We start from the raw sequence: 27,041 nt of genomic DNA on the forward strand, positions 1-27,041 counted from the left end.
AAAAAAAAAATCACAAACAATAGTTTGATCGGTCAGTCGGGAGGACATTCTCGTGCAATTTCAAATGTTGATTCTGTCTAAGCAGTGCAGCAGAATTTCTCACAATGAAATCATACGACCTGCACATTTGATAATTTTACAATCATGTTTCATTTATCTCTACCTCTTAAGAATCTTGATATCTAGATTTAAAAAATTTATATTAAAATTTTTATAATTATAAAAACGAAACATCTAACTCCAATTATCATAATGCTATCGATTTTATTGACAAAAGCACGAAAATGATAAGCAATAAGGGAGAATGATGATAAGAGATGAGACAAAAAGAGAAGAGGAAAAGGATCCTCAAATGCCAACACCTACCCAAATATAAAATGATAAAAAAGTTACTCAAAATCTGATGTAGATTTAGATACCGAGCGATCATTTGTCTCTCTACATCTACGACATAGATGTAAAGTATTGATATCTGTGTCGTCCTCTTTTCTCTTTTCTTTACCTCACCTTTCACCGTCGCTCTCTTTCCTCATCCACAACAACCACCCATGGCACCCGGTGTCGTTGTCCGCCGCCACTAAAAACATAATTGAGAAGCTGAAATTATCTTTTTACTCATCATTTTCGTGCTTTCATCAATAAAAACGACTTTAGAAGATTATTTTTTTAAAGAAACCTCAACTGAATCTAAAGAAACATTCAATAATACATCAGGTTTCAAAAATCATTACTCATACATGTGCTGGATTTAAATGGATTGTTGAGCAGCAGCATTTCTTCCATAGTCTAAAATTCAAACCTCTTAAAATTTGTAGGCATGGTCATTTTTTCCAACAAAAACATGATCTCTACAAGTAGGGACATTTGCCTTTAACATTTTTGTTTATGCAAAATATGCATGCAGTAGTATACAATGCAATATCTAAACAAGTGAATAAAAATTTTGAACAAATGATTAACAGCAATGCTCAATAAACTCTAATCATCAAAAAGTTTTTGACTCTTCCCGGTGCTGATGTCGTTAACTTGCCTGCAAATGCTGATGTACAATCATAGGAGGCCTTTCTCTCACTCTTAACTTCAAAACTTCAGTGTAATTCTAGATCACAGGAAGAAAGAAATAAAAATACAGTTAACTAGAGTCACAACTAACAATTGGAGTGCAGTTTTATTTCAACAAATCTGGAAACCTCCTCCCAAACCCAGATTGAAAACAAATGTTCATAGTAAAATATTATTGCAGTTATTTTTTTCCAGAGAGCCATGCACCTTAAGTCAACATCAGACAATTTGGCTTCACCAATAGAAACCATTCTGCTCCTGCCGAACTTAAGAGTAGCTATAAGAAATATTTTTAACAGATTGGTAAGAGAAACCCAATAAGGATAGCTTTATCAGACTCCAGATATTCATAAAGCTCAATGAATTTGGTAGACCCAAAAAAATGTGTTTGTACAAGAATCATGAACTATAATGATACTAGCAACCGAGATGTTCGACAGAACCTTGGCACCATAAAAGCTCGTACAAGTTGTCCTGGTAAATAAATTATAAGTTACAACAATTTTTGCATGATAGCTGCACAGAAAATCTTGGGACTGCAGGAAGGAAAAAGTAAAAAAACAAAAATCCTTCATCCGCTGTAGGAACAACTTTACACACAGGGATGTGCACTGGCTGCTTCACGCTCTACTTTTGTCATTCCAAGAACACGCAAAGTGGCAAGGTTTAGTCCAGTGATGACAGCATTGACAGCCTTGAACCAAAGAATCGACATTTTTAATGGTAAAAGCAGAAGATTAACATAAAGGGTGAATACGATTTAGACTGATGATGACACTGTTGACTGCAGGAAGGCAAGACGGTTTTTTGTGAGGGTTATTTTCTCCTCTGCATTAGATGCTTTCTCTCGAACCCCACGGACAACTTCCTCAGGGGCCTTCTCTATGAACTGCACCAAAAGACAGTATCGATGACATGCACATTTGTAAATAGCAATCCTTTTTTTTTCAATTTGAAGAGGAGGGGTTCAACTTCTTATCTTCTTGTGATGCTTATATTTGTCAATCTCTTTTAATATGTTCAGTGCTGGCTGGAAGCACCATTATACATATTACATACACAACATTGCACATCTATAAACATATTTTATGACTATATGTATGCAAGTATTGCAATTTATGAATGTGCATATAAAATCATATTAACTAATGTCGATCTGATTTTCATGCAGATATATAGGCTTGTATTCCCAGTATGTAATATATGCATTTAAGGCAGATGATCATATTTTCTTTGTAATAAATGTATGGTCTAAAAGGAAAGTAATTTCATACACTAGGAGAATTCAGACGAGCAACAAGTGCATCATATTCTGATTGCATTTTAGAGAGGCGCTTTGAAAGTCGTTGAAGTTCCGCTGATATATCCACCATATCTGCAAGAGGAATATATGCCTCCAAACCCTCGCCAGCCACAAGGTGGATGGATTGCTTTGCATTATCTGTAAAAAGCAGCCATATACAAACAAATTTATATGGATGAGCACCTCCAAATAGAAGGTGTTTACAAACATACCTGGAGGAGATTCGACAAAATGAACATGTTGCAGATCTAGCCTGGATAATAAAGCCAATACTTGTTTTTCACTCTGTAAAAGAAGTGTACATGACCTCAATTGAAAATTCATAAAAGGGAGTATCCTTAAGATACATAAGCCATGTGTATCCTTATAAAGACAGATGCAAGTAAGACATCTGTACCATGAATTCCTGCTATATTAATGCCTAGACTTGTTTTACTAAAGTTTAATGTGTGTGCATGTGTATCTTATGAGATGGTACAAGAAATGCATATATGTTGAATCAGCGATATTAATCCATATTAATCTATATGAATCAGTGATATTTATCAAGCCAGGATGGTAAAATCAAGTTAAGATTTTTCACTCTATTTAAAAATACAAGTACATAATTAATCCACAAGGCGCTGCATGTGCATGTTCATTAATACATAGAGATGGACAACTAATGCATGTCCTATGCACACCAAGTATAGTTATACAAAACAACCAAGCAGGAACAGTACTAGTTATGCGTCATACCAATAATCATAATAGCAGAGTTTACGATGACTACAAATGAAGATATTATCTGAGAAGTATATGTTAAATAGCCATTCACATTTTTAATGAATATTGGTACAAATCAATAATTGCTGGAAACTGGTGCTTACTGATATATAATCAAGGACATCAGTGCTTGCAACAATAGATGCAGATATTCGTTTAGCAGGCTCAACAGAATATTCGGCTCGAGCGTTTCTGATAGCTCTAATCTATTAACACAAATATGGAGAGTTAAAACACAACATAAACTGAGAAAATAAAAATGGAGTGAAGAATTAAATAAGTTTTAGACTCGCCATTGATTGTAAATTTTCAAATCTTTTGATGGACTTGGCATCCCTTGGAAGTGAAGTCCGAGGCCACTGGGACACTATAAGTGCTTGCCTTCGATATGGCAATGCCTGCACATAGACCAGATATGCTTTTTATGAATTGCTCTCACCACGAAATGCAAGAGCATATCTAGAGCAAAATATGATTTTTGAAAATTAGAAACAAGGACTTGAGTGGCAGAGAAAATTTTAAAATATTTCAAAGTCTGAAAAGAAAAATGCCTACACTCTAAAACAGATGCATCTAAAACAAGGACCAAAAACATACAGCATATTAGCATTGTCCAACAGTCATAATCATAGATAAAGTTCTACAGTTTTATATATTATTCTCTTTACATTCAATCATCATCATTGTGCAAGTGTCACTGTACAAAGCATTTGGAATTAATTAATACAAGCACAATTTCTCATGGTACAGCATCTATTTTTTTTCCTTCATCTAATTCATTAGATATTAGACTCAATGGCGAAAAAAGATCTATGTAGCCAACCTCAACTCCAAATAGTTAGTTGGGACATTATGACTTGTTTATTGTTGTTGCTTTTGTATTGCATAATTCATCAGATCTAGTTCACAATGATATAACATATAAAATTATCATCGGATACGAATTAAGTGAAACTATCAATCCATAATCCTTTTCCTTCAAAATGAAACAGCAGGAAAATTTTCAAACTTTATAGCTGAAAAAAAGTAATGCTACCTGCCATAGTTCCTCAGTGACAAATGGCATAAATGGATGCAGCAGTATCAGTATGTTCTCAAAGACATACAAAAGAACACCCTGTGCTACAGAAGCAACTGAATTGCTCCAAGAATGGTAAAAACGAGTTTTACTTGCTTCGATATACCTGAAAAACTAGGCTAATAAGAAAGCAATTCAAACTACCAGCAGAAAGTACATAAAAAAGGATACCATGAGACCCAAAGGGACACAAGACTACAGTGAAAAATAGCAGGAGGCGTAAAGAAGAATCTAACATTACAAAGCAGGACACATCAAATAGGAAAGATAATAAACACCTTGTGCTGGACAAAATTTGGTCAAAATAAATGAGGTCTCCTTATAGGATGAAGTACAAGTTTCAGAAAAAAGACAAACACCTAAAGAATATTGCCTATTCCTTTGAGTTATATAAGTGCATATATGGACTTATAGTTAACCACAACATGTACATAGCAAAATAGATGTTACTGTACCACTACATACAAGGCAAAACCCATTGCAGAAGTTAAGCATTGACTAAAAATGTGATATCTGGAAAGACTACAGAGCCCAAGTCAACAGTAGACCTTACAAAGAAAGAATGTAAAAGAGGAAAAGAACCGGATGAATGATGATGCTGTTCAAGTGCAAGAAGAGAATAAAAAGATATTGGCACATTAGTGCTAAGTGAGAGATGCACCCAAAATCACAAACAAATTGCTGGCAAATGGTCAGTATGTCTGGTATACCGTGTGTCGATATGCCAGCATGGACCAGACCTGTATTGGCCCAGCCATCGACCAGCATGGGCCCAGTATCCGAAATGTCAATCCTTGCTCTGTCTTAACAAAGCCATAATCAACAGAATGTAGACTCCCTTAATACTAAATGTCAGTCCTGGCAACAAGATGAACAGGCTGACAAAGAAGACAGACCTTATGGAGTTGGAAAAAAGTTACCAAAGGCATGCTCCTCGTTAGTTTTAATAAACTGAAAATGTCAGATCAATTATATAGTTCCTTTCGTGGTCATCCTTTATATGGTAGTAAATGAATACTGTGATTATATATATATATATATATATATATATATATATATATATATATATATATATATGTCAATGGAATATTGTCATTATTAGTGGTGATGGAATGCCTAGCTGCTCCTAACTGTATCATCCATCTACACCTTCAATTTATGAACAAGAAGCTGTGATCCCCGCCTCTTCCCAAATGAAGTAACAGCTAGTGGCCATTTCATGCTATGTAAGTGAAATAAGCAGATGCCAATACAGACCACCTTACACATCAGGATTTTTTTTTTTTTGTAATTGGAACTCAAGCCATTTGATTTTATTCTGCTATATTCACATCAGTCCTCCCAACCTCAACTTTCAATGAGAATTTCTCAATTATCAACAGAATAGGTATCTCTTCAAAATATTAAACTATATTCAGTTTAAGAATTTTTAGTTGTTAGCAACTTAACATTTAATGGGTTTTAATGAAATAAAATAATAAAAAAACAATATATGAGGACAGAGAAGGCAAGCCCATACATATAAGCTAAAACTAAATGCATATGCATTTTCTACTAGTTTTCTCAGGCTCTCAGCATCATGCATGCTAAAAAACAAAGAAGTAAAAATAACTTCTATCAGAAACTCAAGACAGCAGAATTTTTTTAGAGGATGAGGTCCTAAATAAAAAGATTAGCGAAGTCTAGACATGCCAGAGAATTCTGCTGAATACTCATTAGAAGACAGCAATTAAAAATGTAATATAATTTTTATATATAGACAATATGCTACATGGAAAACTATAGCGCTAAGATCATATCAGAAGAAACATGCAGCAGTATCAGAGGGCAAAATGATGCAAATAAAAACAACTGCTTCACATAATCTTGTTCATGCATCTAAGATGTTCATAGTCAATTTACCAATCAGCAAAATCACCCCAGAAGAAATCATATATTTCTCTACCAGCATCTCCATAGAAAAACTTGTCGTAGCTTGTGGTGACAATATCAATTAGTTCATGAAGTTCTGAGACCTAAAATATTATTTCATTCATTAATTAATGAGAAAAAAGGACCAAAAATATAGGATGAAGTCATAAACATACCACCCAACACTCTGGTAAAGGAAGTTCAAGAAGTGTCTCCTCTGTATCAAACTGGGTAAAAAATTTAAGCAATCACTAACAGTACCAAATAATAAACATAGAATTTAGCACTATAGATAATAAGCACTCCATAGTCCCAGAAAAATGAGGGGTATGAACCTGTTGTATTACCTCCATACACTGGATATGGTTTTTCATCTTGGCACTCAGCTTTGACACTTAACCAATTGATATTCGCATCTAAACTTCATTATGACTTTTGATTATAGGTATCAAGCAAAATTTATCATAATGCATTGTTTCTCCCCAGTCCCCACTACAACTATAGATGCAGAATAAGTTTAACACAATAAAGTCTATCTCAAGAGCTAAGGGCCTAAGCGAAATGCTTTCTTGTCTACTATGTTGAGCTCAATTAAGCTTTAAAAAAGGATCTTACTGTATACATAAGATAACGCACACACACCACATACTAGAATGAAGAAATGTTCTGCAACACAATTTGACTGTTAACATAAAAACAAAAATGAAACTCAGCTAATATGAAAATAAGCAACAAGGTGGCCAAAGGTTCTCAATGATGCACTAAGTTGATCATTAATAACAAGAATGAGTCCTGATCCAAACTAAGCTGATTTCAGTCAACTGCTCAAGCACTCAGATTATTGCATAAAAAGCTTGCATGGGCCTACACATACATTCCTAGCTTGAGCTTGATATCTAGAACTACATCAGATACCCAATATGCATGTTATAAATATTCCAAAACTTGGTGATCCATTCCGTAGCCCAAAGAAAAGAAGATTGTTGCCAAGTTTATAACCTCTTCTTACAAAATACAAATGCAAACCACAAAATTTGCAAAACATTGATATCTAAGTATTAAAACTTGAAGTCAAGTTCCACCGCTCAGAAGAATTGCATACAGGGAATTTACAATTGAATAAGGTTGAATTCCATGTAAGGCAACATGCCCAATTTTGACTTCTCATATCCAGCAGCAGTGCTGGTTTAAAACCTAATTTTTCAATTTGACAATCCTTTCAGAGCATTTAGAAATTACCTATATCATGCAATGCAATGCAAATAAATGCTGATCAGGCAGTGATGGAAGTTTGAAGAATTATATCATTCGCAACAAGTCCTTTAATATCTGGATTACCTCCAATCTACCAACAATCATCTGATGTGCAAGTAGAAAACTAGTAAATAGAGAAAAGGGAGCAAAAAGAGACCTTATATGCTAACAATTGTTCCCATGCAGAGACATCACTTCTGTTTGGCAAATTCTGTAAAATAAACTTGCCAGCATTCCATAGTTTGTTAGTTAAAGCCTTGTTTGACATTAATCTCTCGGTGGACAGATTAAGGTCCTGAAGAAAATTGGAAGTCACTCGATGAACAAGAAAACATTTCTTGATAATCAGAACAAGAAAAAAACACAGAATTTTAGTTGAGTTCATAACAGACCTGACCAGCAGTGCCCAAAGAAAGTGTAAATCGCAACGCATCTGTACCATATTCCTTAATAGTATCGATGGGATCTACAACATTTCCCAATGTTTTAGACATTTTTCGCCCCTGAAGAGTACATCCAATTAACTCAAAACAAAATGAATTTCAATTAGGAATTAATTTCTTAATGTTCATAAAGTCTATAATAGCTAATGAACAGGCTCAGTGAAGTACAAAAACATTTACATGTCATCTATCAAAACTAGATGAAAGCTTCAGAAACAATTGCACATTGTACTAAATCTAAATTGCAACGTAGCAGAGCAGAGACAAAAAAAGTTACTTGTCTGTCAAGGGTACTTGTATTTGATACATAATACTTACTTGAGAGTCACGGATAAGCCCATGCAAATAAACATAAGAAAAGGGTGCATTCCCAGTGAACTCGATCCCCATCATGACCATCCGAGCCACCCAAAAAAACAAAATGTCATGTCTATCCAAAAAAAGCAATTTTGAATCAGTTTAAATATGAAGAAGCAAATTAGTTCAAAATTTTTGTTATAAGACAACAAGCAGGTAAAAAAAGTCCAAATGTCCAAATATCTTTTCTTGAATAGAGGCAAGTTTTTTAAGAAAGACAACTACGTAATGTTCGAACTATTCAGGATCAACTACATGGAAAATTAGCTGTGTAGATAATATCTCTAGTTAACAAACATTCAAACCTCTTATTGAAAAGGTGGAGTTGTGTTAGGCCTACTGCCACCCAGCATGAGATTGTCAGATGTCAAAGGCATAAATCCTCTATGAAATATATTCAAAAACTGTTTTGTAGTTTAGCTTGTCTATTAAATTACTAAGTTGATAATTAATAGAGTTAGGGTAGCTTGTCTCTTCGCCTTCTATAATATTCCTACGGCTAGGGGACTTTTAGCAGATAGCTCCTAGTTGCACTACAACCATTAAAATGGTTGTCATTTAATCAAATTTACTATTCTAAGTAATTAGATCGTTTAAAATGTCCACTTGAAGTACTGTTTAACAAAAAAAATTAAGTTGATAGATAAAAAGTCTGTCTGAGTACAATTCTAGTAATTCAAAGTGGGGTCTAGGATGGATTATATTATACATGACACTTCATGATAACTTTCATAAAACCAATGATTTCGCCCACATTTTGACAGACAATAGAAAAAGAATTCATTGACCACAATCAAACTATATATTTAAACACAACCATGAACCATAAATTTATGTATGCAACATAAATGTGTCTAGTTGTGGATATAAATGAGATGAGAAACCTCTAAATAAAAGAACAGACCCAGTCTCAAGGATGGTTGTCGGATAAAATTTCTTGAAATCCTCAGCACACACATCCGGCCATCCTAGGGTGCTAAAAGGCCACAATGCACTGAAATAAAAGTATAAGGTGCTTAGTATTAGTAGAATCATGTAGTTAATGAAAAGCTTAATAAATGTACTAAACATTAATGACCTGAGATAATATAAGTCAGTCGGAATGATAAGATCTTCAAACTCAAACAAGTACAACATGAAGCATGCACTACTCTCACTTGTAGTTGAAAAAGAAATGAAAAGCAATCTTACAACCACCAAACCAGGCATATGCATATAAAGTTCTTATAACCTGAGAAGGGCATTAAAACTAAATGTCATCCATTGAAAAAGAATAAGCACGATTATAACAAAACTTAATTGCTGACTTGTAGCAGATAACATGAAAAAAATTTCAAGGAATGAGTCAGCAAATTGAAGTTAATTGCTACACATCTTAGATAGTCATGATGTATACGACATACAAGGTACCAGGTTTGACCACCACATTAATTTCTGACATCACAGACAGCAGTGATTTATATGACATACAAGGTAACAAGGTTGCCACCACATTATCATTATCAAGCTCCTTAGATCACTTTAGTTTATCATTAACTAATTCTAGTGTCTGTGCAACCTCTTTAAAGAAGATAAACTTATTGATAGCACCTATGTCCTAGATTTTTGAGGTCAACATTGCATATTCATACTATAATTTTGACTAGTGTTAGTTTCTTCATAATATTCATATCAAGAATTGCAATTTTGCGAAGACTGGTCCATACCTATCAGTATTTACCAGTCCAGATGTTAACCTATGCAAACAGCCCCAATTTCGGGTGATCTGGTCCAGTCCATTTAAAGAAAAAACCTTTAAACTCGTGCCCACTGACAGCCACTGCCACCTAACCCCCACACACCTCCCCCACCCCCCCACCCTCCTCCACCTCCTCTAACTTATGTTTTCCTCCTCTTCTCCAAATTCTCAGCCCTCTACTCCCTCTTGATGTGCACGTGCAGAGCTCACTGTCATGCCTGCCACCTACATCCCCACTGTCCACATGTGGCACCAGCCTCGAATATGCTTCCTCCTCTTCCTCCACCACTTCCTCTTCTTCCTTCCTATTCCTCCTTTCTCTTCTTCCACTACCTCCTATTCTCCTCCTTCTTTGGTACATACACTCAGTATCTTAGTACTGGCAAATATGTATTGTTCTCGCTTGGGATCAGTACAAGGGTCCGGACAAAATGACATTCCTATTTATGTACAGCTGAACAAGTATCTAACTTAACAAGCCTTCACAAAATTTTTGAAAGCATGAGACAAGTCTTGAATATGAAAATAGATTCCTGCACACAAAATAGACTGCATGTCATATATGTCTCAAGCCCACCTAAGAGAGAGAATTTCAATATGCGAATTAAACTTCGAAATTGCTTCTTGTTAACTAGAATTTGTATTTTAGCTAGTTTCAAGAACAAACCTTGAAAACCATGTATCCAGAACATCAGGATCTTGGTATATTTCAACTGATTTTCCATATTTCTCATGGGCTTTTAAAAGAGCTTCTTCAGCACTTCTAGCAACAATGTACTCTTCTTCACAATCTTTACCAACAATGTACCAAACTGGAATTCGATGTCCCCACCATAGTTGTCTACTTATACACCAATCTTTGATATTCGTCAGCCAGTGATTATATGTCTGTTATTACAAACCAAATGGGGTTTTAAATCAGAAAAACAGTAAATGAAATTGGATCATCTGAATATGAATTAGCTTGTTGGAGCTTCTTAGTGAAAACAAAGAAATTACAAGATCATGTGATTGTAGATGCTTACACATATTGGAAAACAAAGTTACTTTTCAACAAATAAGTAGAGCTTGGACATTTGAAAGAAAATAAACAACAGAGTACCTTTTCAAATCTCTCAGGAAGAATGGTTAATTGTCCTTTTTCAACAGCATGAAGGGCCTTCTCAGCTAATGGCTCCATAGTAACAAACCACTGTTTACTCACCAGTGGCTCTATTACCTTATTGAGTAGCAAACCAGTGGCAATAAGGAATTTTTCTAGGCAAAAAGAATGGAATACAATGGTCAATTTGATGGAAATGTTAAGGATAAAAGCTTATACTTCACCACCACGCTGGGATCTAGGAACTCGTAGCACATGAGATTCCTTTTTTACTGCCAGACCAACCTCTTCAAGATCAGACCAAACCTTCTTTCGCGCCTCAAATCGATCTAACCCACTGTGATAAAAATCATCAGCAAGTGCAGATGGGGCAAAAAATCTGAACAGATAGAAATCATTTCATGCATCACATGCACCAGAATGATTTATTCAACAAATATTATCATCAGCAGAAGCTGAAGTCTTACCAGTACAGTCCAGCAACCTCATTCAGAGTACCATCTTTATTCATAACATTGAGTATTGGTAGGCCAAGCTTCCTTGCGATATGATAATCATTGTGATCATGTCCAGGGCTTATTTTCAATACTCCAGTTCCAAATTCTTTATCGACATACTGCATATTTTATAGCAGAAGAATACGTAGATTGTTTCAATACTCCAAAGATAACATGATACTCTTTGTTTCTCATAGCAGAAGAATACGTAAATTGTTAATTATACAAAAAAAACTAGTTTTATTCCAAAATTAGCATCAACAAGGACAGGAAAGACAACAAATTTAAATGTATTACATAGTTAAAATCGACAGGATAAGAAAAGGATTAGAAGTTCTTACTCTGTCAGCGATAATGGGAACATGCCGACCAAATGTCAAAGGTACAATTGCCTGTCTGCCTATGTATTTGGCATAACGTTCATCCTGATCAAGATAAGTCACTCTTACAAATAAAAAACTATCGAAATAATAATAATTCCTGATTCTGGATACACTATAACTCAAACAATATTCTTTTTGATCCCTGATAATTATAAAACTGAGAAAGGTTAATAGCATCATTCATTCAGTAAAGACAACTTTGAAAGAAAGTTTGCAATTCAACAAAAGGAAGTACATCTGTAGATGCCTTAAATATGGTAAACCTTAGAGTTTGTCTCAAATGCATTCAACCTAACATTCTAGATGATACTGACTATGTCCAGATTAGCAGCTATCCAATCAAGAGAAACTTAAGATATTGCCACATGGAAACATAAGCAACAATAAAGACATGAGTAGCAACAATTAGATGCAAAAGGAATGAGATGATTCATCCTCATATATGTAGTTAGTAGCAAAACCTTAATTGTCACTGACAAAACAGGATCAATTCCTATCCATATCATGTACCTCAGGGTTCACTGCAATGGCTGTGTCACCAAACAATGTCTCGGGACGTGTTGTTGCTATCGTCAGAAAGTCATCCCTGAAGCAATGACAATGAGATTTTAGCACAAAAACCATTTAACAGGTAAAAATACCAGAATACCAATTTGAACAGCTTATCATTTTTAAGCTTTATTTTTGCATATGGGACATCATAACATGATCTACAAATATGAAAATTGACACTTATGCAGGCAGATAAAAGAACATAACCAAAATTCTGTGACATGATATTAGCAGTTAGCACCATACACAGAACTACAAATAATAATCCAATTTCACAGTCAAATACTGAAAGCTACAACGATTGTGTTATGCAGTGATGGATGGCTTATTGCTCTCATCATCTCATTTACATTCAAAATCCCAGGATACTTGACAAAAAAGTTAATAAATGAGTTATTAAAAGTACCTTGAACCACCAGCAACACGATACTTGATGTAGAACAAAGTACCAGGTTCTTCAGAATATTCAACTTCCTAAAACAAAAAAGCAAAATTCACATTATGTCCTAGGTAAGAATTTCTAAATGAAAAAAACTTTCAGCTTGTCTGGCAATTTGACGTAATTTTAGTTAGGTCAATTTAATCACAGCAAATGAGAGGTTGCAAGTATCTGCAAAAGTAAATCTCAAAGAAATACATCAAGTAACAGAAAAATGTATGTCAGAATGGATCTACCACAGCCATGAATTGGAGGAGATAAATTCATTAAGACCCAAAGAATTGCAGATTTGTTAACTTAAGGTTTTTGGCATAAAGATGTTAACTTGCAGATTTGCCAAGTCTGCAAATTAGGGTTGACAACAGAAAAAATAACAGGACATCATGAGAGAACAGGTGTCCAAGGTGTCAACATGCTTATATACATCCAGAACTACCATTTTTATGGCAGTAAAAGAAGAAATTAATCAGTATACAGGGAAAGTAAAAGCAAATGCTGCCTTGAACAGCAGATTAATGATTATTGACAAAAGTAAAACTGAATACATGGTTTTAGAGGTCTCAAATTGGAGGGAGGAACCTATGCAATTTAGTAGTTACCAAAGAATAGAGCTTATAATTGCCATTTTTTTACATTTTAACATACCAAGTCAGATACTGCTGTCTGAAGGTTCGGTGACCAGTTGACCATGTAAGATCCTGAACAAATAGAACATATGATTTCATCCACCCAAGTTATCTGCATAATCAACAATCATAACCTTGCAAGCAGCACAATTACAACATGACTGAAGACAACTAAAAAAGAAGATACATTCATAAAGTACACCATGAAAACAAGAGTATCATAGATAGCAAAGAATAACTGGATTTGTTTCAAGCGCATCAAACATATTGACAAAGAAGATATGTAGTCACCCTAATAAACTGAGACCCCTGCACTTGATAAATATGTGGATTGTCAATCCCAGTTCCACCAACCATGTGATAGCATGGACATCACGATGTTTGGCCCAGAAAAAGAGCACCAAGTGACACTGGTCATTCGGAAACTTCTCACCAGATGCTACTATAATCATATTCCCAATAAGCCAATACAAATGTAACAAGAGTATCCAAAATATATGAATATTGTAATAGATGTTGGTCATAATCAAATTGCAAAGTTGAAAACTTGTATTAAGTGTATAATAAGCAAATTTGTTGCATAGCAAATAAAATATAGTTCATAGGTTTACTAAAGCACCTTGATAAATAAGGCCTTTCTCATGAAGCCTTACAAATGCCTCAACCACTGCTCCTGCAAGCATTTAGAAATGCATTCAGAAAATGAAAAGTAAAGTATAATAAATTTCTTGCAACTACATAAAGGACAGAAATCACTACATAAGATAACGGTCAAAGATTAAAAAAGGAAATCAATTATTATTGAGACATTTAAAATATGCGAAATAAAAGATTGCTCTGTATGTTAGAGCAAATAAAATTTCTAGGAGCAAGTGATCGATTGAATGAAATACCATCATTTCTGCATTCTTCTATAGTTGACCTAGTTGCAAGAACACAGCTAGAAGTTAATGCCTCCATCCACTGGCATACAATGAAACATATACCACATGAAAAGCCATACAACCACAAGGGCTGGAGTTTCTATGTTCTACTTTTGTTCTTAATTCTTATGTCTAATAGCAAATCAACATTGACCTCTACCATAAGGTAAGAAGTCTCTATATTCTATTCTTGTTCGTATATTTAATTGCAAATCAACACTCACATTGTTGGATCAAATTCTGACTATTATGTGGGTTGGGGGCATGTTGTGTCATGACTCGACCTGATGGGATAAATGAACCATTAATCTATTGAGGCTGAACCGCTAATCCAAATTGTTTAAGTCCAAGTTAACAGTAGTACAACCATCAATGCTTAAGACCAAATTAGCAATAGTACAACAATCAAATCTTTATAAGTTCTTGCTCACTTCTAACGTGGGACTAAAATGGGGGGATGACAATCTCTCCCACAAAGTTCTGATGTCCTTATGTGAGGCCTAACTCTCCACTTCCGAACGTGTCCTCTAGCCCCAACCATGGATAGTCCATTCAAAAATAATGGTCTAGCAACCTCTACCAGAAATGAATGTCTTTTTGCACTTGAGCCGCTCATCATGCTCAATACTAGGTCAGCTTTGATCCTAATTGTGATGACTCCACCTAATAAGATAACTAACTAGCTACGGGGTTCCATGCTGCCTTTTAATGGCACAGTATTTCATCAAAACACTGTCATGCGGTAAGTCCTTCTAGTGACATGCCGACACACAGCTGGCACATCATAAAAATACAGAAAAACATAAACAAAATGTTTAATATGAGCCAATCTAAATGGCTAGATGGGAGAAGAAATCTTCTCTAACATCAACAACAGAGCTCTTTGCTGATCCTCTCTCATCCCAGCACAGAAGTTATGGTCATCAGAAGGCTCCAAAGGCCCTCCAACAGGTAATCAAGTGATTGGTCTTTAACAGCAGTACATTGAACTGCAGAGTCCACAGTCCTCCATGACAATGTATGACAACCATTTGACCACAGGAAGATGTCAGAGCAGCCAAGAACTATAGTCACGCTTCGCATAGGGTTCCTGCATATAGGAGTGACGTGAAAGGTGTACTTTTGCAACTAGAGAGTCGCAACAAAAACCCAATTCAAGGGAGAACGAGAGCAAGAACAACAGCAAGGGCAAGAGCTATAACTAAATCAATTTTTGTAAACCTACAGTTCAAAAAACTGAACCAGGCAGGCTTACATTCACATGTAGGAAAAACCCAATTTTTAAGGTTACCGGATGGTAACAACCAAACAGGACCCAAACTGCCTGAAATGGGATGGTTCACGGCCTGATTTTGTGTTGTACCAATAATGTTCCCCTGTAACCCACAGGAACAGTGTAACATTTAAATAAATAACCTATCAATATTTTAAATGATTTTATACTAACCATAACCTTAAAAAGAAAACAGCAATACATTGACAGATGATAATACATCAGAATTTCCCCGTACATATGCAAACGGTACAACAATTAGTGATGTCAAACTTCACTAGAGATAAAATTCTGTATATTATAGGGGTGAACTTTTGACAGAATTAGCTGATCAATTCATTTCAGCCTTTAAAAGTTCAACACAACTATCTTGACACTAGTCATGCCCAAGTAAAAAAAAAAACAATTCTACACACTGCAGCTCAAGAAAGATCAAGCAAAACAACTTTAAAGAAACAAGGTCCAGTATGATTCAAGCCATGTTAACTTTTTTTTTTCAATTGTATAAAATAAAAGTGGCCTTGAGCTTTAATTCATACCCAGAGTCCCATTTCCAACCACTTCATAATACTCATCCGTTAGAAGAGTTTGGTTAAATTAGTTATCTTGACAGTGGAAATTAAGCAAATGTAAGGTTAACTATAACCAGAAAACCAACTATTTCCTTCAGAAATGGATAAAGCAATAGCTCAATGGCAATGAATGTACAAAAAAAAATTGCTAGCTTGCATTAAAAAAAATTAAATATGCATCATGTAGCATACAAGGTAACAAAGTGCAATTGTAACAGTATATAAAGATTGGCATCACATAAAGTTCTTTAGGCATCCTGAGCTGAGTTCATTTCATGATGTGCAAAAAACAGAAACATTTGCAGCTGCATACACCAAGAAAGAAACAGGATATATAGATGACTGTCTTACGACTTAGCTGTTCATCAAGAGTGAAATGCTCCCTCGTCCAATCACATGATGCACCCAACCTCCTTATCTGATTAGTGATTGTACCACCATACCTGAATGCGAAAAAAGCCATCTCAATTTGAAGACAGATAATATGACATTAGAAGCAAAAAAAGTTCGTCTCAGAAATACAGCTTTAATTTACTCAGTTTGATTAAAGCAAGGTTCTACATTGCAGGTATCAGACCCACACCAGTCCTTGCCCTGACCGATATGGTTCAGGTCCATAACGGCCCATACATACTAGTACAATATGGCAAACCTTGGTTAACAGTACATATCATAGACCAACTCTTGATTGTACCAGTAAATACGGCCAATATTTACCAGTCTGATAGCCAATCAGGGACTTCACCTGGTTCACCATACCAGACTTCTCATATAATAAACAAAATCTACTTGATACCTTTTTCCTATTTGATAGCTTTTAGATGTTTTTCGTTCTTTGTTCTTTTCTTCTCTCTATCTCTTTGTTTCTGTTAAGTCCCTCCCTCACCTCCTCCTCGTCCTTCTCCCTATCACATTATCATCGCCTCCTCCTCCCCACCACATTGTCACCTCCTGATCATACCAATACACAAGGATTGTAATTTTGTATCGGGGGTACCATACCGATCCTTGGCCGGACTGGTACATACTGACCAGCACCCGTGAACTGACACATGTACATCGGTATGTACCAAAGAGGAAGGAAAAAAGAGATGGTGGTGGAGGAAGAGGAGGAAGAGAAAGAGAGGTGGTGATGGAGGAAGAGAGGGAAGGAGGAATAAGAGAAAGGAAGGTGGTGGAGGAAGAGGAGGAAGAGAGAGAGGTGGTGATGGAGGAAGAGAGGGAAGGAGGAATAAGAGAAAGGAAGGTGGTGGAGGAAGAGGATGAAGGAGGAGAAGGAGGGCGGAGGAGAGAAGGCAATGGAGGAAGAGGAAGGAAGAAGAGGAGGTGGAGGAAGAGGAGAAAGGATGAGGAAGAGGAAGGAGGAGAAAGAAGCGGTGGAGGCAAAGGAAGAAGAGGACATGGTGGAAGAAGAGGAAGGAGAAGAAAGATGAAGAAAGAAGAGGAGAAGAGGAGCATACCCAATTGGCAATGCACGGTGGGCTGCAGGGAAATCACACATCGAGGTTCGCAATCAGGGAGATTAGGGCAAGAATATTTTTCTTTTCTTTTATATATGACCAGAATGGACCACCTGAAATGGATCAAGTCCAAGTACCAGTTCACGCCCAGACCAAAAAATACTGACCGATACATACAAGCAGCATACCCAAAATGAGTTCTCTGCCAATACACCTCTGCCGCTGCTGCCTCTACCTCCTCCCCCACCCCCCTTTTTCTCTCTTTCTCTCTAGTACAAGCACCAACTTAGAGCTATGCAGATCTGCAGAATTTTAGTATGCATACTCCTAGTCTTTGAGAAAACTTCTGATCTAATCCAACTAATAACTTCTATCCAGGTCAAACTTGCTTATAAATTATTCATTCCCAATTATAAATTATCCTCACTTAAAATGCCACAAATTAGGGCATCATAACACACCAGTCAGTAAGGCCTTAAGACTAGAACTGGGCATCATAACACAAATTAGTACTACCACAGTAGTATTAGAGGTTTTATTAACACTTACGAGTTATGATAAACTTCTTGATGATTAGTTTTGTAGAGATAAGAAGAAACTACACAATCAATTCTAGACTTAAAAAAGGACGACACATTCAATGATAAGAGGCAATAGATAATCTAGCTTTTCAACAAAATAAACAAAAAAGAATGAAAATAAGTTGCTTAATTACTGTCCAACCATGTAAAAAAGATAAATATACATGCAGGATATCAGTGTAAGTCCACAGGTGCAAGTGAAGAAAAGCAATGAAATCCAGAAATATGCAACTATACGACAAGACTAACATAAGCGTAAGTTCTGTTTTAAGCTCAAAGAATTAGCTCTATGTTCACTTACTTTTCTTTCCACTCCCAAACTCTTTTAGTGAACTCCTCTCGACCAAGTTCAGCCCTTTTGATGCCTTCAGATGCAAGCATTTTTTCCACAACCAACTGAAATTTAGTACCATAGATTTAAACTATTTTTCAGAAAACCAGATAAGCCAAAACAAGTCATACAACTATATGCAACAATCTAAAACCAGTAATTCATGTTGAACTCAAGGAAGTGCAGGGAAGTAACTTTGTCTTTGTAAAGAAATATAGTATATCATAGATTTAAACACCAATTATCAGAGAAAACCATAATAAAGAAATATGATAAGCCAAAACAAGTCATACAATATAAGCAATAATCTATAACTAGTAACTCATATTTAAACTCTAGGAAGTGCAAGTAAGCTCATAATAAGCTAAGTGAATATATATGTGTGAATCAAGATTTCAAATATCATTTTAGTATCGGCACCGATCCTTGAGCAAACCGAAATGTCATCATTAGTGTACCAGATGTCAGTACACCCCTTTGCCAACAAGTATGGGTCTGGCTAGGGGAGGAGAGAGAACTGAAAGAGAGAAAGAAAAGGGCAGGAGGAGAGAGAGGAGAAGGTAAAGAAGGAGATGGTGACAAAGGAGTTGAGGAGGTAGGCAAAGAGGGAGGAGGAAGAGGAGGAGGTGGCACACACCAGCAGAAGGAAAGGAGGTAACGAATCTAACTGACAGGAGAAGGTGGTCACAATGCACACTAATAGGAGGAGATGGAAAGGCAATAGGGTGGAACAGTTGGAAGAGAGAAAGACAGAGAGTGATAGACTGAAAGAGCAAAAGAAAAGAAGAAAAAAAAAAAGAAAAAAAAAAATGCACTTGTATGTCATAGAGAAAAATACTGATGTCAAACAGTAGGTTGATACCGAACTACTGATTAGCTTACCACTCAGTAAGCCAAATACAGTTAGCTTATAAAGCGGTACATCGCATACCAAACCAAACCGAATGAAATCATCTAGTCCATGTCCTGGTTGATTATTGAACCAACAAGCATAGAATTGTGCCACTAAAACCTGAGTATTTTAAAACTTGGTGTAATTAATCACTAAAATGAATCAAACTCCAGAGGAGACAAAGTGTTATGCAAGATCAATGAAATAAAATTGGTTATTAAAGCAAACTATCAGTTAAGCACATTGCAAGTCATACTGCTTATGCTTGAGGCCTGGAGCCATTTTGTTTAGAAAGAACACACCTGAGTTGCAATACCAGCATGATCGGTGCCCGGAATCCAAAGAGTAGGCCTTCCCTTCATACGGTTGTATCTGACCATTATGTCCTAGTCAAAGAATACAACATCTTTAGGATCAAACTTCGACTGAAAATCTTTCATTGCAGACTGAAGCAATGATAAAAATGTCCAAACTATGTTCATTCACTATCCACACAGCGATTTGCAATTAAAAATACCAAAGCAAATTGTACTAAATCAAATGAATCATTAAAACAACAAAATAAGTTCATCAAATTTCACTTACAAAAGAACTAAAAAGATGTATTTAGTAAAATAAAATTGCTGGATGTCATACCAAGACATGCCAAATACAGAAAGGTATCAATGTTGCGCAGCAAGGGCAGACATGACCACATAAATTGCATTATCTGTATATCCATGCTTTAAAACTTAAGATTGTAATTGTTTCAAACTTAAAAAATCAATGTGTTCATGCAAACATAATGTTATTGCAACATTAACAACTCGTAACTCAAGGCCTTACATACCTGCTTATTGCTTTTCACATTGTTTGCACCAGGTTTGTCATTCTATTAAGAGAGTAAATAGAATGAAAAATAGTTTTGTGTCTGTAAAGAGCTCGAGCATCCAACAACTCTATGCAATGTTTGTGTCAATATTCTGACACAAGAAAACTAGCTCTGTTTTTAATATATTATAAAATTACTATGCTTTGTTCTTTTTTGTATCTTGGCTTTAGTCTTGCTCTATGACTCAACAATCTTTTGTAATGTTTTATCATGTTCTGTAATCTTCATTTTATTTGGATTTTAATCTTATGTCAAGTAACAGAAAAAATATTCTGAATTTAAAATCAATCCTATACATATTCTTAATAAATTACCACTCCACATTGTGCAAGTTTTTAAAACTATAAGGATCATGCATTTTGTATTCATCTTATTTTTATTACATCATATTGCAATTACCAATCATTTATTTAACTTTATGGATAATTGATGTACAAAATCCAAGCTTTTATTTGTATCTACTAGTACATTTTATAGTAGGCTCAATCCTGAGCTTAGTTTAGCTTTATTGTTTTCTTCATCTAAACTTACATTATCTCATTTATATGCCCCACCTAAGTCTAAATTGTGGCTCAGCCCCTGCTTATTTGTATCTAATGCAAGCTGGTGGCAGGTTAGCACTTAAAACTTAAAATTACCATAAAAGGTGCTTGCCTTGGACTACCATGAAATGAATCAGATCTATGCATTCTTAACCTCACATGCAGATAGGACAATGTAAATAACACTCTGTCGGTGGATCAACTTCAAAGTTTAAATATGTACAAAAATTTGTTCCACCTAAAACAAGTTTAGATCTCTGGTCTAATTGACCTTATTCTAGAATGAGTATTGATTCTTATAAATGTTGATTGGTTCTGACTTCAGTCTTTAGACAAATTGGAGATTGTCATCTTTTTTATGTCCCATGATGGCAACCCAATGTACACGAAAGTTTCACGACTGATATAGCAGTAAGAATGGGAGGATGGTACAGAGAGCTTGATATGTGAACTAATAAGAAAAATTAAAACAAACTGACATGACTACAAATAAGTATGTCTTTTGTGGCATGTTATTAAGAATAGACAAAGGATCCTCAACACAAACATATTATCAGAGAGGTTCCTTGATTTATAAGCCACCATATTTGAACATGAGAAATGCACATGAAACACATGAAAATAGCAAGAAAAACCTCCAAGAAATATATATTTTTCCTCGAGACAGAAATAAAACAAGAAGTCCCAAAGTAGCAAAAGTGCAAAATCATCATGGCTAACAAATAAATTAGCAGGAATCAAAAACTGATTAATTTATAAAGTGCTCCACCTATTGTTTCTAACCTCAAGAGTCACAAACATTGCATGCCCCATATGTAGTGATCCAGTAACATTTGGGGGTGGCATCGCAATGACAAAAGGGTCTGCACCCCGATCAAAGCTAGGCTTGAAGTAACCTTGGGCTTCCCACCTAAGAATAGCACACCAAGTCATGTAAATACAACAACATGCAGCATCTAATTAACTATGCATGAAAACCTACATAATTTGAATTTTGAACAATAAATAAAGTCCAAGTATGTCTTCTATCAGCAAATAGTCAACTTTGGATTGTAATAAAAGGAATCTAGAAGATGATATAGTTAAAGGCCATAATTATCTAATATTTCATTAAAATAGCACAAGAATCCAATTCATCAAGGTATACAATTCAGCAAAGAGAAAAAAATATGAGACATGGAAATACTCGAGTCAAATATAATTAGTCCTAGTTATTATATGATACTTCTATCGTAATGGTCAAGTTATGATATATTAGAAGACAAGGCTGTAAAAGGATTAAAAATTTTGGAATGACAATATTAGATTTATCTGACTCCTAGTAAATATTAGAGCTATGATGAAAACTATGATGGAATTCAAGTCTGGTGTGTGTGGGTAGCATTCTGACATGGCAGTAGTGGTAGACATGAGTCCCAGGAACCGCACCACTGCCAACTTTGATTCTGTCAACTTAATTACTTTGCCATTTTAATTAATCAGATATCTTCAATCATGTGATCACCTATACAAACAAATGGACTTGCTCGCAAGCACACAAAAACACAAGGAAATACATAGTTCTTATATACCAACGGATACATATACAATTAAGTAAGGTTTATAATTTTGTATCGTACCGGAGTATCAAGCTCAGCTCGATACGGTACGATATAAGTATGTGTGTGTGTGTGTGTGAAAAAAAACAAGCGACTGCCTCGTCGCCCTTTTTTGCGCGAGGTTTAGGAAACCTCGGTTTCTTCTCCCCACGCAGGTAGAAAAACGAGACGACATCACCCTTTTTTTCACATATATATATATATATATATATAAGTTAAAGAAAAGGTGACGTAGCCTCGTTTTCTGCCGCGCAAAAGAGGGCGACGAGGCGACGTCGCCGCCTTGTTTCTTATGCCTGCGTGGGGAGAAGAAACGTCGCCTCGACGACGTCGGTTTCTTCTCCCCGCGACGTCGCCGAGGCCTCGTCGCCTCAGATGAGAAGGGAGAGCGGCGTCGGATCTCTAAGTTCTCCCTCTTCTTTCTTCTCCCTCAGCTAATACCATCTGGTAGCGGGTTAGGGTGGTAACGGGGCAAAAATAGCCCCAATCGATGGTACCGCCTGATAGCGGGCAATCCGCGTACCGATATGCAGGCGGATCGGTATGTACCGCCCGGTATGGGCAGTATTATTCGAAAATTAAAATCCTTGTAGTTAAGAGCATGCATATGTTACTTGTTCACTATGTATGAGAAGCATAACATATTTACGGATAACCATGCAGTAGGTTTTCCCTTATTATGGCAAACATGAAGTAAACCAACCAATTTCCTAAATCTAGAATTGTGAAAGGATGCAGGCATTTCTAGGTAAGATCCAAGACATGCAGTTAAGAGTAAGCATATGCCACTTACTGCTTAGGAATAATAGCTAATAAATACCTTTAATTACCAAGAAGGTTTTATTCCTAAGGGGAAAGTCTGGGTTCCCAATTGTGAACAATAACGCAACACTAAGATACTTCACTTTTTCATTTCCTTCTCTTTATGCCCCTTTAAACATTCTTGTAATCTAGTTTCTGCCTGATTCGTGTATTTCACATTTATTTCACATTGTGCACATTTATTGTATTAGAATCCTTTAACACTGAAAATGTACATCTTCCAAAACCCAATAACCTGTTTCTTTGTTGTATCCCACAACAAAAAGGCACCTTGAAATGAATGGTAGAAAAAGAATTTTCGATATATTTTCTGAAAACTAGTTGTGACCTAGCAGATCTTGACGTCCACCGAAAGTGGAAATACCTCGAGCTGAAGAAGTAAGCGGTAACAACATATCAAGAATTACCAACTATATATCCGTTCCTCTGAAGCAAAATCAAACGACTTTGCGATTTCCGGTGAGGTGAAAACCTCGTTCTCCGACGCCATTACTGAAAAACGAAAAAAAAAATAATGAACCAAAAAAGCGACGAAAGGGATAAATTGCCACCACGCTGTAGTAAACCACATGCCTGAGAAGAACTTGCGATTGGGACGGCATGGGTTCCACCGGAAAGGCCTGGCTCCGAACCGGCGGGTGGAAGGGGCGAAGCGGATGGGATTCAGAAGGCAAACGGAACGACACGATAGCAGAGATGGAGTGGGGAGCGCCATCAGGCGAGGCAGAAAGGATCGACCCGAGCGGAGGATAATAAAATCTTATTTATAAAACCCTAATAAGGTGAGGGTTTATTTCGGGGGTGAATATCCCCTGTCTATTTTCAATCAGGCAACAGACAAATGCTCTTAAGAAGCTCGTGGGTCCCTCTACGTAAAAAGGTTCCATCTCTGAGGTCGGAAATGGCTGCTAGTCTGCGTTTCCTGCCTCGGAGGCGACAGGAAAACCCTACTCTTGTTTGGGCGTCGGATAACGTTGGGGAGCGCAAGGTTTGCGGTGGCGGAGGGACTCCTCAATATCCGAGTCGTAACGGACCGCTACGGCACTCGCGAATCGTGTGCCTATATATATATATGTATGTTGCATAGGTTTCATCAAAGAATTTAGCTAGAAGATCTAATTCATTAATACATATACTCATAAATAGTTAATAGTAAGTATTATGAACAGATAAGACATTGGTGCGATCTACCAGATTCACTTATTAAGATTAAGATTTTAAATTTTAATTTAGCTATAAAGATTTTGTTAAATCATCATAAAAAAATCGTGGTTTAATAATTTATATTATAATTCAGATAAAATAATCATATTATTATTATTATAGTTAAGATAACATTCATGGGTACTCTATTATGATCTATATGAAAAAAAATGTCAAACATTTAATTTTTGCTTGTACAAGTGATGACGATAACATTGCAACATGTGACAACTCCTTCCTGAGTTCAGATCCACATCAAATTTTCAGCTGCAATGGGCTTACAAGGCATGAGATAAATCTTATCCTATCAATTAAATTGGGGACATGTTCATCACCAGCTCTTTTGGGGATTTATTGATCATGACGGCAACTCCACACCTCACACGCATATGGCCATGGCATGGTCACTCCTCTACTCGCTTTATCCATCTGTCTTTTAGCCATTCTTTTATGGCTTCTCATCTTAAAGCTCATGTTGATTGGGGAGCTCAAGGTCAAGCAAATTGTCACGTATAAAATTTTTTTTTTAGAAATTTTTTTAAAAATATTTTTTTATTTTTTAATAAGTTGATTAAAAAGAGCTTTAAAAATATAAATCTATTTTTTTATTTATATTATTATTTTATATTTATAAAAAAAAATAATATAAATATTTATATATGTAGATCTATCCTAGTCTGAAGTGTTCAAATCCATAAGGCTGAAGTGAAAAAGTACTTCAAGATCTTGCAAGTTTTTTTTTTTTTTTGAGAAGTTTTTTTTTTTTTACTTTCATCTTGATTTCTTCTTCTTTTATTTAGTTTGATATTGAGCTAATAGAACCTTATTGATATTAATTAAAAAAATATTTACATGTGATCTATCTTTTTCTTTATATATTATCAGAGCTATAAGGGTGGTAGTTTATATTCCAAGATATTTTTAGTAAAGACAATAATCTTTTTTTACTATGCATTATAATAGTTTAGTTAGTAAATTTGGTATTGAACTTCTCAATTAGTCTAACTATAAAATGTAGAATACTTATTTGGGTCCTATCTCATAAGAGAAGTTCTATGGATTGTGATTGATAGCAATATAATAACACTATATGCTATAGATAAAGATATTATAAAGAAATGAGATACATCACGAAGAGACGGAGGATATTAAAAGCAAAAACTGAATTTATATTAAAGAGATCTATCTCTATCTCCTTGAACACTTTATTTATTGTAAAATTGCTTAAGAGATTTGGTTTACTTCTTGATATATTGCTTAGCAAAAAAGAATATAGCTAGATCTTAATATTTAAAGAATGATTTAGCAAATACTATTTTGATCTCTTAATTTCTTAGTATTTTTAAAATATTAAAAATTTATGTTCAAATATATGGATCCAGAATAATCAATTTTGGATGCACAAATAAATTATTATATTATTCATGAACTTCAAAAAGAATATATTTCTTATATTATATTTATTAAGAATAAATTCAACAACTATCCTTACAGTTAGAAAAATCTTTTTGTTTCATAAGAATTCTTAATTTGTCAAATAAAGAAAGTCTAATTTAGGAAGAGATGAAAATATCTTTTTTATAAATATAATAATAATAATAATAAAGATAAAGCGGAGAATAATATTATTAATAACAAGTTAAAGTCTTCTACGAACAATAATATAAATTGAAAGATGATCAAGTATGACAAGTTAGACCATATAAATAAATTATTGTGTTATGATTAAAAAAATTATAAATAAAAAAAGATTGTTCCACTAATGAAGATTGGGGCAAATATTTTATGACTAAAACTAGTGTAGTGGAATCTATAATATCCATTAATTTTGAATATGATTAGATAATTGATTTGATCATCATCTCACTAGTGATGGTCTCAAATTCAATAATTTTAGTCAATATGAAAGTATAATGTAATTATCATGGTAGATAATATTATTCATCAAGTGGAGAAGGAAGACATTGTCACGGATAAAGAAAATAGTCCTATTACATTAAAAATTCTTTCTCTGTTGTAAATGCAATTGATGTTAGAAATTATATTCTTTTTATTATAATGAAGCGTGTTTGCAACATAAAAGAATTAAATTTAGATGTAATACATACTAGTAAATGAGCCAAAGATTTATATATTTTATCAACATCAAACTCTTATGTTGAAAGGATGTATTAAACTGGCATGCTACAATTTGTCATATAGTTTTTTTTTATTAAAAATTATAATGCAAAAAAATTAGTTAATGATATTCCTAATCTTATGATTTTTAGTAGTAATAAAGTTTGTAAATGTTGTTGATATAGCAAAGTGTTAGGATCAAGAGCACTAAGAGGGGGGGGGGTGAATTAGTGCAGCGGAAATCTTATAATAATTTAAAAATCAAAAGCTGCGTTCGTTCAAAAACTATTATGATGCAAAAGCAAATTCTCAGTTTGTATCTAAGTGCAGTTTGCGTCTAAGTGC

General features: G+C 35.0%; 1 protein-coding gene across 1 annotated transcript; it reads right to left on the reverse strand.

Moving 5' to 3' along the window:
- Positions 1-1,522: 1,522 nt before the first annotated feature.
- Positions 1,523-24,137, reverse strand: LOC135636773 (valine--tRNA ligase, chloroplastic/mitochondrial 2-like). Its single transcript, XM_065148799.1, has 27 exons — positions 23,949-24,137; positions 23,783-23,867; positions 21,739-21,865; positions 19,845-19,928; positions 18,621-18,715; positions 16,630-16,721; positions 14,130-14,183; positions 13,530-13,582; positions 12,852-12,919; positions 12,404-12,479; positions 11,852-11,935; positions 11,481-11,629; positions 11,233-11,350; positions 11,014-11,130; positions 10,579-10,799; positions 9,078-9,167; positions 8,135-8,246; positions 7,766-7,876; positions 7,531-7,668; positions 6,296-6,346; positions 6,111-6,223; positions 4,167-4,314; positions 3,424-3,528; positions 3,235-3,336; positions 2,578-2,650; positions 2,337-2,503; positions 1,523-1,951 (listed from the first exon to the last, which is right to left on the reverse strand). The coding sequence occupies exons 1-27, from the start codon at positions 24,088-24,090 to the stop codon at positions 1,823-1,825; spliced, it is 2,904 nt and encodes a 967-aa protein (XP_065004871.1). The 5' UTR covers positions 24,091-24,137; the 3' UTR covers positions 1,523-1,822.
- Between the last annotated feature and the right edge of the window lie 2,904 nt (positions 24,138-27,041).

The sequence above is a fragment of the Musa acuminata genome, chromosome BXJ3-4 (assembly GCF_036884655.1).
Source record: "Musa acuminata AAA Group cultivar baxijiao chromosome BXJ3-4, Cavendish_Baxijiao_AAA, whole genome shotgun sequence".
NCBI classification, from domain to species: Eukaryota; Viridiplantae; Streptophyta; class Magnoliopsida; order Zingiberales; family Musaceae; genus Musa; species Musa acuminata.

Excerpts from the sequence above, each read along its gene's own strand:
- LOC135636773 (XM_065148799.1), bottom strand. The coding sequence starts at position 24,090 with ATGGCGCTCCCCACTCCATCTCTGCTATCGTGTCGTTCCGTTTGCCTT. Across the intron at positions 23,868-23,948 it reads CAATCGCAAGTTCTTCTCAG|TAATGGCGTCGGAGAACGAG; the intron begins GCATGTGGTTTA and ends TTCGTTTTTCAG. Across the intron at positions 6,347-7,530 it reads AACAATTGTTAGCATATAAG|TTTGATACAGAGGAGACACT; the intron begins GTCTCTTTTTGC and ends TTTTTTACCCAG.